General features: G+C 43.9%; 2 protein-coding genes across 2 annotated transcripts in view; both read left to right on the top strand.

Moving 5' to 3' along the window:
* Nucleotides 1–2,303, top strand: part of LOC104947446 (protein CASC3-like) — a 20,300-nt gene extending 17,997 nt beyond the window's left edge. The window contains exons 3-4 of the mRNA XM_010773455.1: nucleotides 984–1,039; nucleotides 1,917–2,303. Coding sequence (XP_010771757.1) covers nucleotides 984–1,039; nucleotides 1,917–2,303 — 443 coding nt within the window. The remainder of the gene's footprint in view (nucleotides 1–983; nucleotides 1,040–1,916) is intronic.
* Nucleotides 1–10,947, top strand: part of pde6d (phosphodiesterase 6D, cGMP-specific, rod, delta) — an 818,526-nt gene that overhangs the window by 684,524 nt on the left and 123,055 nt on the right. The gene's annotated exons all lie outside the window — the stretch shown is intronic.

The following is a 10,947-nucleotide window of genomic DNA, read 5'->3' as shown; positions in this document are numbered from 1 at the left end:
ATTTTGGGGCCGATACCGATCGAGTGGGCGGGGCCTATGGGGATCTTCCATTTAAAGTGATGTTTAAAACTCAGTTAATTGGGCTCATTCCCTGGCGTTTCCTCAAACAACAACCAACATAATTATTGCATTCAAATGAAGTACATTATTCTAGTTTACATTAACCTTGGAAAATAACATGGGAGAAATGAGCGGATAAGCGCTCTCTTTTCCTCTCTCTCTCCCCCTCTCTCTCTCTCTCTCCTGACAGCCCATCAGTATCTCATGCAGCTCACTGATCTAGTAATGCGTGATCCGACAGTGAAGAATAAATATATTATAACTAGTTTAGCTTGTTCCAGAGGTAGATAAAATAGCTAAGTGTGTTAGGTCTAACTCTTGTGTGTTTTGCTCCGCTCACCGGTCCGTCACAGCGGGCGGAGCTGCAGGATTTCTGTAGTTAATACTGGGTTTTCAACTAAAGACACAGCCACGCAAAAACTGCGGCATTTGTACGGCTCCTTATGGGTACTGCAATTTGTGAAGTGTTTTCCTCTGTGGTGAAACGATCAGCACTGCACCACGGAGGAAAGCCACAGAAAGTCGCCTGGAGTTAAAGAGAGCGGGGCTGCGTTGCGTGCATGGCTTCCTTCTGCAGGTAACGGGGAGACGTGCTCTGGTGGCGGTCTCGTTCAGGATCCGAAAATAACATTTTAATATTTTGCACACTTATTCCTAGTGTGCCACTAGTCACGGTGCCGTGTGCCAGGGGCTGCCGACCCCTGGTCTATCTGATAGTGAACTGTAGCAGATACGACCGTTATCGTCCTCGTGTGGCCGGGGCTTTAAACCAAGAACACAAAGGGAATCAAAAGACAGTAATTAGTTTTTTTTGTATAGGATTATAGCCAACTCATACCCAGCTTTTGAAACACGTTTGAGCCAGAATTGAATTACATGAAAAAAATGATCTATTGTTCTCTCTTTCCGTGTGTTTTGTGCAGCTGTCCTCTCAGACTATGACAGTGCTGATCCGGAAGAAAACGGCTCCCATTCAGAGGTAAAACACTGCAGCGGTATGCAACTGGTTTAACTGGCATTCATTATGGAACTCCAGTAGTGTAAAGTCAAACGTATAGCCTATAAATCCAGTATGAAGCGTTGAAGAAAATCAGGAAACATGAACATGAAAAGCAGTGTTGCTGTTAAAACAGTGGTTCAGGGCTGACGTTTTTTTTGAAGACCGACCGGAAGTTAGCATCACAAGGTCTCCTTCCATTAAAAAAAAAAATGGAATTATTTTTATTGGATTTTGGAATGTTGCAGAAAATAATTTCAGTGGCAAACTTGACACTTGCATGTTTTGTTTAGCAGAATAATCTCCATATATTAACGCCACTGATTTATATTAAGTATAAATGTAACCGACATAAGTAAAAATATAACTATAGGCTATAACAAACTACTTGACCTCACAGCTGCTAAGCTAAAGGCGGCTAACGTTTGGCGTGTTGATGCTTGGTCTCATTTAGACACTTTATAACAGGTAGAAGCTTACGCCATTCACTAATGTCTTGTCGGTGTTAACCACAGACCTAATTTGAGGCATCTCACCCAAAAACTATGTTGACTATATGGTTAGTGAGCTGGAATTGGGAAAGTGAGTCCTGAAATTCATTACCGTCTTTAAACACAGCAGAAGTCCATACCATCTTTTTCGCTTTTCCGTCGTCCGGCTTACAAAGTCTTTTAACCTTCATGGTTACATGTTGTTTTCTGGTGGAATAAAAAAAGAAAATGCTGTTTAGCCACAGCTAGCTTTAGTAAACTTATAAGACTTCTTTCTGCAAAGTGATATACATGGATGTGATCCTATTTGATCCAACATAAATACTATAATCAATAATGTTAAACTACACGTTCCTGTGTTCCCTCAGGAAGTGGAGGAGGAAGAGGAGGCAGAGCAGTTCAGCGATGAAGAAGCTCCAGCAGCATCAACCGAGCCCAAACCGTCCACCACAGCCGAAGGCCCGGCAACAGTAGAGGAAGTCGTGGTTGTGGAGTTGGTGCAGGATGAGGTGCATGAGGGGATGGAGGAGGAGGAGGTAGAAGAGGAGGAGGAGGAGGATGAGGATAAGAATGAAGAGAAAGAGGCAGAGGAAGGAGGACAGAGTAAAGAGGAGAGCAAAGCCGAGGAGAAGGGCGACCTGGCCGGAGAGAGACAGAGCGGGGACGGGCAGGTGAGACTCCCTGCACCTCTGGAACTATTTATTATTATGGAAATAATTTCCTCTACAAATGCAACAGCAGTATACCTAACATAAAGAGAAAGTAAAATAGTGCAATTGACACAATGGTGCAAAAATAAAAATGCTGATTATTGTATTAGTAAANGTATAGAGTGGCGAAGTCCCTCCCCTTCCGGGGGAGCTCCATGGGACCTTATTTCGAAAAAATTATGTATTGAAGTCAATGGAGAGAGAAAGATTATCTTTCGATCCCGTTTGAATTGTGCCACAAATTACACATATGATGTTTGTCAATTTAAAAGATAATTTTGCAAGTCGGAAAAATACAAATGGTCTCGCAGACTCTCACAACAACACACGTCACCAAGATGGCCGTCACTACTGTCTTGTCAACATAACGATTGACTACCCTCACTATCACCACAATGAAAGACGTCCAGAAGAATGTCATGCAAAGCTGCCTGCCTGCCTGCCTTCCTTTGATTCTCTCTGAACTGCCTGGTCTTTTTAATGTTTGATGTCAACCATTTGTGCAGATAGCATGAAGTAGAAAAGATCGGCGATCGCCGATGCTAGCGTTAGCATTTCTCCCCCGGGCTTAAATTGTGTATTATAGAATGATCACACCGGTGTGACAGTACTCTTCAAAGGGTTCACGAAATATGACTACTACTCTTACTGTTTAACATTTTGGGTTACTTAATGTTACTTCATTTTAAGGCTAATAAAAATTACAATGAAAAAATTGCGATATCAGGGCATATACAACAAATTATAATAATGTGATGGAATATCTTGGCGAATGTCATCCATCTTGGCATTGAGGAGCTTTTTGACTACCTTAGTGTCATCTACCAAATAATTGGGCAGGGCCTACCATCAGCCATCAAGTTATTTATCCTCCATGGAAAACATTACAAAACATTACATTTTTTTTAGCTGATGCTTTTATCCAAAGCGACTAACCGTGGTTGCATTTAAACATAAAGATACAAAAAACAAAAAAAACAATCCTTCCCAAGTGCTGTGTTTTTATTTTATTCATTAGCTAAGTTTCAGTCGAAACCAGTGTGTTGACAGTCTGCAACGGACGATTTGAAGTCTTTCAGCTGTCCTTGATATCAATGGGGAGCTTGTTCCATCAACAAAACAGAATCCCGACCCTTATTAACAGTTCAAATGTTGACGGGTTTTGATTCTTGGTTCTTTTCTGTATCTTTTCTCAATCAGCTGAAAACCAGAGGGGAGCAGGAAGCACAACAGGTATTGCCCAGGATAGAAGTGTTGTCAACCAACCTCAGCTTACACATTTTTCTGCAGGAACAGTAAACATCAACACATATGGTATGTTTCTCTTACATTTATAAATCAAATACAATTTCATCTTGCTGTCTAACTATTTAAATCCCTAAAATCTGACCAAACATGCCTTAAATTATTTTCATTTCACACATGATGTTGCATGTTTGTGTTTTAGGCCAGGGTCCTGATAGGACGGACAACACAAATTCCAGTTCTTCACAAAACAAAAGGTATTTTCCGTGAAAACAGATATTTCAAAACCAAATGTACTTTTTTTCTTTCTTTCATTTCTGTCATCTGTCCATGTTATATTCAATGTGATGTTTTGTGATATATGCTAACCTTTGATATTTATTATCCATCAATTTAGGGTGCTGTGTTTAATTTTTTTTGTTTACAAATTCTGCTAGCACTTGTACTGACCGAAGATTTGTCCTAGTCAATCTGAAATATGATCTGGTCAGGTTCTTCTGTTTTGCCTGCTGTAGTTTGTCTGAAAACCTAGTCCTTAAAATAAACAAACATACTGTTTTTTTTTATCTTGTAAAAGTACAGGAAAATAATGAATTTACGATGTTATTCATCTTTTAGCAAACATAAAAAGATGCCAAGCTGAACTGAAATCTTACATTGAAAATTCAGCAAAGAATCTCTATCAAGGAACAAAGGATGATGGATCATTGACACCTTTAAAAGAGATCTATACAGAGCTTTACATCACAAAAGGTGGCAGTGGGGAGGTAAATAATGAACATGAAGTGATTCAATTAGAATGCAGAAGGAATTTGTTTGAGGAGGAGAAAATCCAGCTCAATGACATTTTGAATGCTTTTTCAAATGAAGAAAACCCTCCACAAAGAGTTCTGACGAAGGGAATCGCTGGCATTGGAAAATCTGTCGCTGTGCAGAAATTCCTTCAAGACTGGGCATCAGGAGAAGCCAACCAAACCACACAGTTCATATTTCCATTCACATTCAGAGACTTGAATTTGATAAAAGATACGCATTTGAGTCTTATGACGTTAATAGGTAACTATTTTGAAGAAGTGAAGGACTTCTCAGACTCAGACTACTGCAATTCAAGTGTTTTGTTTATCTTCGATGGCCTAGACGAAAGCAAACTACCTCTTGACTTTGAGAACAATGAGATGTGCCGCAGCGTTACAAAGATCACAACAGTGGACGTTCTGCTAACCAACTTAATCTCAGGGAAACTGCTGCACAAAGCTTCGATCTGGATCACCGGGCGACCAGCTGCAGCTGCTAAGATTCCTCCCGAGTGCATCGACAGAGTGACCGAGGTACGAGGCTTTAATGATAAGCAGAAGCAGCAATACTTTCAGAGGAAAGTTTGCAACAACGACACAGCTCAGAAGATCCTCGATCATCTGATGTCAAAGCCATTAAGAAGTCTGTACATTATGTGCCACATCCCAGTCTTCTGTTGGATTACAGCCACAGCTCTTGAAAATCTCCTTAACAAAACTGACACAGATGAGTTGCCCAAGACTGTAACTGAAATGTACACACACTTCCTGGTCATTCAGACAAAGCTTAACAACCAGAAGGATTATCAGGAAGTTGAAACGGACAAAGATGTGATCATGAAATTGGGAAAGCTGGCATTTGAACAGCTACAGAAGGGCAACATAATCTTCTATGAGAAGGACTTGGAAAGTTGTAAGATTGATCTGACACAAGCAGCAGTTTATTCTGGAGTTTGTACACAGATCATAAGAAAAGAATATGGTGGACTTCACAAACAAGAAGTTTACTCTTTCATACATTTAAGTGTTCAGGAGTTTCTGGCAGCTCTGTATGTACTAGAGACCTTCTTAAATTGTGGAGAAAATCTGCTTTCCAGTCAGACACGTGTACAGGTGGCATCAGAGACAGGAGACTTTCTTCTCCTCCTCCTCCACAAGAAAGGTGTGAATACTGCTTTGGCCAGCGATGGACTATGGGACTTGTTCCTGCGCTTCCTGCTTGGTCTGTCTCAAGATTCAAATCAGAAGCTTCTTCAGAAAGTATTTGGATTCAAAGAAAGACATCCACAGAGCACCCAGGAGACAATCATCTTCATTCATGAGAAAATCAGGAGACTGTCGAACACCGACAAAACAATGAATCTTTTCCAATGTTTAAATGAGCTGGGAGACCAGTCTCTGTTAGAGCAGGTCCAAAAGTACCTGAGATCAGGAGATGTTGGTAAAATCTTACCTGCACATTGGTCTGCCCTGGCCTTTCTTCTGCTTGTCTCCAACGAAGACCTGGATGTCTTTGACCTAAAGAAATACAACAGATCAGATGAAGTTCTGGAGAGGCTGCTGCCAGTCCTAAAAGCATCAAGGGTAGCTTTGTAAGTAGTTTACCTTAATGAACAGAACTTATCTGAAGCTCTCAGATTGTGTAAAGATATCAAAGGACAGATGGGCGCATCTGCAAAATGTTAAAAGGCCTTTTGTTTTTCACTTTAGGCTAAGTGACTGTAACCTCACTGACCGATGTTGCAAGTACATTTCAGAAGTTCTCAGCTCGAAGTTTTCTGGTCTAGAGGAGTTAGACCTTAGCAGAAATGGTCTGCATGACTCAGGAGTGAGGCTGCTCTCTGACGGACTAAGAAGTCCCAACTGCAAACTCAAGATTCTCAGGTAAGGAGATGCATAGCATATGCACGGTATCCGTGTGGTGATTTATGATATGATAAATAAGGACTGTGGGACAATTAGGGTGCGTTTAAACCTCACCGTATAATTCAGTTAAAAAAAAAAAACTCAGGTCTGTTTGCCTGGTTACTACAGTTTGTTTTGGTTGTTATAAATATGGGCTCAGATCAGTCTCATAATACACACATGCACACAGAAGGATTCAAACTTGTATTTCCGGATCCACACTTGTGTTTTTCAATGCACACACAAATGTGTTCCATTTCATATACATGTAAATAAAATCCAAATACAGAAAAAAGTTTTACATATGTATTTTTGACCCTCACATATTTGTTTTCCGTTTAAAACCTCTGAACCAGCAAACACTGCTATGTAACTGTAACCTGAGAACCACTGAAGCTACAACAGTGAAATGAAAAGTGTAACCGGGATGAAAAGGGTGTTACATTTACTTAATTATAGGGATGTAACGAGATATCGCGGTAAATAGATGTCTCAATACCGTCGTGAGACTGACAAAATATACCGCGATTTTTTTATTATTTTTTTTATTATTTTTTTTTTTTTTAAACCTTTATTTAACCAGATGGTCCCATTGAGATCATCGATCTCTTTTTCAAGGGAGATCTGTCCAACATGGCAACAAGTAGGTTACAACATGAACATAAAAACAGATAACACAAAAGGACATCGTATTTACAGGGCTATATGTACACACCTAGAGTCATTGACAAGTACCAACAGTATATTTATATCTCGCCCTGTCAATAAGCCTCACCTTCTTGGCAAAAACTGTATTGTTTTTGAAGTGGTGGAGAGACAATCCACAGTTTGACCCACTGCTGTCACCCATGGCCAAAGCATATCTCTCTATCCCAGCAACATCAGTACCAAGCAAGAGAGTTTTTTCCACAGCACGGGATATTGTAAACGCCCAAACATCCCAGCTTCTACCTGGAAATGTGGACATGCTCATATTCCTAAAAGATAACCTTGATGATGCTGAGTGAGTGAGTGAGTTAGAGTTGAGTTGCTTGAAAAACTAAAGTGAAACTTGATTTATTCTATTGCAGGGTCTGATTATTTATATTTGTTGACACTTTTTAAAAATTCTACTACCCTAAAATACTGTTCAATCAGATGATTATTAATAAGAAAAAAAAAATCACATTTTTTTCCTTATTTTTTCAGATATTCGCGACTAAATATCGTACTTTTGACTTTTTATCGCGATATTATTCATACCCTAGGTTTTTTTGGGTATCGTTACATCCCTACTTAATTATGGAATGTTGTTACATTCAAGCCGAAAATTAGGATGAGCCACCAACGTCAAAACATTTTTTTTTCCTCCCAGAGCTGTCAGCGAGCGCCTCACAGATCTGGCGGCCCTTTAGGCGAACATCGAAACATTCTATAACGGCCAGTAGCGCGACGCCGGGCCCGGTTCAGGTTAACTGGTAGAAGTGTAGTACAACGCTACATTTCCCGCCCGCCGCATCATACAGTTTAGGCTACGGAGAGCGGCGAGAACATTTCTCATCGAAAAGCGGAACCGAAAATTCACAGTCTAAAGTTGATTGCCGTTTGGAATCGATGTGGGAACCGGGACTCTCGACCCAACCCTGCCCCTGACGGTTCACCCGATTCGTACTTTGTAATTGTTTCTATCTATAGCCCAATCAGATGGTGGTTCCCAATTCTAAGCAATTCACATGGAGTGCGCCCCCAGGGAGGTTATGATTTATTGGCGTTTCATGACGTAGCCACTTCATTGTACGCATTTTGCTCTGGGCGGAACTGACAGGGTCCCATGGATTTCCTGTCTGCAGGCGCTAACCGTCACAGCGGAGGACCCGGAAGGATCTCGCGGACGGCCCGGGGGCAAGGCAGAGTGGACCATGCAGGTCCGGCGGCGGCCCGGGCAAGGCAGAGTCCATCGAGGGGCGAAGGGCCCACAGCGGGCGAATCAGGGGGTGCGAGCATGGAGGCGAAAAGGCCAGTGGCACGGAGACGTACTCAGGGTAGCCGGCTTTCAAGCCCGCACTGGACCAGCGGCCGGGAAAGTCAGGGGGGGAGGCCGGGCTCGAGGGCCGAAGACCCGCGGCACTCAGGGGGGCCGCGTGCATTTGAGGGGGCGGAAGCCCGTAGTACTCAAGCCGGGCTCGAGGCGAAGGACCGTGCTCTCAGGGGCCGGGCGCTCGGAGGCGAAGACCGCGGCAACTCAGTGGTGTGCCGTGGCCGGCTCGACGGGGTGCGCTCGAACTGAAGACCGCGGGCTCTCAGGGGCCGGCTTCGGAGAGGGAGGGGCGAAGGTCCTGCAGCCGCCTTGGGGCGCGACGACACAGAGACTCTCCCGCCTGACTCTTACCTTGCCACTGCCTTGCGCCTCAGGCAATGCACGGGCAAGGGGTCAGCCGGCCGCTGCCCCTGATTTTCGCTTCCGCTGTGGCCTTCATGCCCCTTCGTGATGGAACTCTGCCCTTGCCCCCGGGTTCCCTCCCGCCCGAGACCCCCTGCATTTGGTCTCTGGCCTTGCCCCGGCCGTCCGCCCGGATTCCTTCCGGGTCCTTCCGCTGTGGCCGGATGGATTAGCGCCTTGCAGACAGGCTCCTATGGGATCCTGTCTAGTTCCGCACAGAGCAAAAATTGCGTGACTTATGAAGTGCCTACGTCATTGAACGCTTTAATAAATCATACCCCTCCTGGTGGTTGTCGCACTCATGTGATTGGCTTAGAATTGAGGGACATTCATCTGATTGTCATATAGATTAGAAACATATTACAATAGTTTTACGAACTCGGTGTGGGCCGTCAGGCGCAGGTTGGGTAGCGAGATGTCGGTTCCATACATTTCGATTCCACGGGCAATCAGTTTAGACATGTGAATTTCGGTTTCCGCTTTTCGATGAGAAATGTTCTCGGGCCCGCTCTCTCGTTTAGCCTACTGTATGACTGCGGCGAGGGCGGGAAATGTAGCGTATATCGTTGTACCTCCGTTGATCACTTTCCTTTCGCCTACAGTTTTCTTAACCTGAGACCAGGCCGCCCGTGCAACTGGTCCGTTATAGATGTTTTTCCGACTGTCCGCCTACGGGCGGGGCAAGATCTGTTGGACGGCGGCCTTGTTGCCGCTGACAGCTCTGGAGGAAAAAAAAATGTTCTTTTGGGACCGGTGGTTGGGCTCATTGGTCCTTAATTTTCCGGGGCGCTTGACGGTGTAACAACATCTCATAGATTAAGTAGGGGACTGTTAACGATACCAAAAACGCTAGGTTATGACTAATATCGCGATAAAAAGTCCACAGTACTGAGTAATTATCCGGCGATATGAAAAAGATAAAGAAAAAAATGTGAATTTTTTTTTTCTTATTAAAAATTAATACCATCTGATTTGAACAGGTATTTCGTAGTAGGATAGTTTAGAATTTTTTAAGCAGTTTCCAAACATGATAATACAATCAGTACCCTGCAACTGAATAAAATCAAGTTTTCACTTTAGGTTTTCAAGCAACTCAACTCTAACTCACTCACGCACTCCAGCATCATTCAAGGTTATCTTTTAGGAATATTGAGCATGTCCCATTTCCAGGGGTAGAAGCGTTCCTGGGGGTTTTTTTTTTGTTTTTTTTTTTGTTTTTTTGTTGTGGATGTTGTGGTGTTTTTTTTTTTCTTGTTTTTTTTTTTTATTTTTGTTTTTTCTCTGTCTTGTGTGGTAAATAACCTCTCTTTGCTTTTGTTTTGGTTATCTGATGTTGGCGGTTGTTTGGGTTTAGAGGGGAGATTAGTCGTCGTTGGGGGGCCCCGGGGATTGGCCCGCGCCCAGGGTGGTCCGGTCAGAACTTGGGCATGGTGGTCGCGGAGCGGCGCGCACTTCACAAAACGACAGGAGTACAGGTTATTTGCGGGGCGCGAGAGGAAGAGGTGACGCGGCTGTTGACCGAGCGGTGGTGGGCATAGCGGCTAGCAAGTATCAGCTGTTGCGTTACTTGTCAAGCTGGGGATCGTTCGTAGAGTAGGGCGATGTAAGGCGCGCGCGGTCAAGATGACGGAGTGTCTTGGTGGGTGTGCTGTCATCCTGTTTGGTGGCGGAGTGGGTTGTCGATGTTGGCGGTGGTCACAGGCGTCGCGGGTACTTGGCTGCCATGGTTGGGAGCGTCTCCCGGTTGAGGAACAACGCGAGGAGCTCGAGGTTCAAGCGGGTTCCCTCGCCTAAAGCGGTTTGTTAAAACAACAAAAAAAACACTTATAAAAAAAACTGTATCACAAAAGGATTTCGCCCGTGGCGGTATGCGATTTCGTGCGCCAGGTTCTCGACGAGCCGCGCGGGTATTGAGGACCAGCGTATTTACCGCGGAGTATCTTCGGCGGTTGGGCATCCGGCCCCGTATAATTTAATCGTAAGAGGTGTAACACGCCGTTGTTGCCAGTCGCCGGGTGGACCAGCGGCGATGGTTCACGGTTGTTTGTTGCGGCCGAGTGTGTTCTCTGCCGAGGTCGTTAGCCAGGGTTACGATCTAGCGTGGTCCTGCTGGCGTTCGAGAGGGTTTTGAAAACCGGGAAAGAAGGCACGCCGAAACGGTATTGTGAGGGGTCAAAAAACCTAGCACTGTATGGTCGTAAAACACAGCGTTTTCGTGGGTGTATTTGGATTTGACTATTTTTACATGTATATGAAATGGAAAACACATTTGTGGTGTTGCATTGAAAAAACACAAGTATGGATCCGGAGAATTTAACAGGTTGGA

This window comes from Notothenia coriiceps, unplaced genomic scaffold (assembly GCF_000735185.1).
Source record: "Notothenia coriiceps isolate Sejong01 unplaced genomic scaffold, NC01 NC01_scaffold00012568, whole genome shotgun sequence".
Taxonomy (NCBI): Eukaryota; Metazoa; Chordata; class Actinopteri; order Perciformes; family Nototheniidae; genus Notothenia; species Notothenia coriiceps.
Note: the sequence above shows the minus strand (reverse complement) of the source record. Positions and strands in the feature narration are given on the sequence as shown.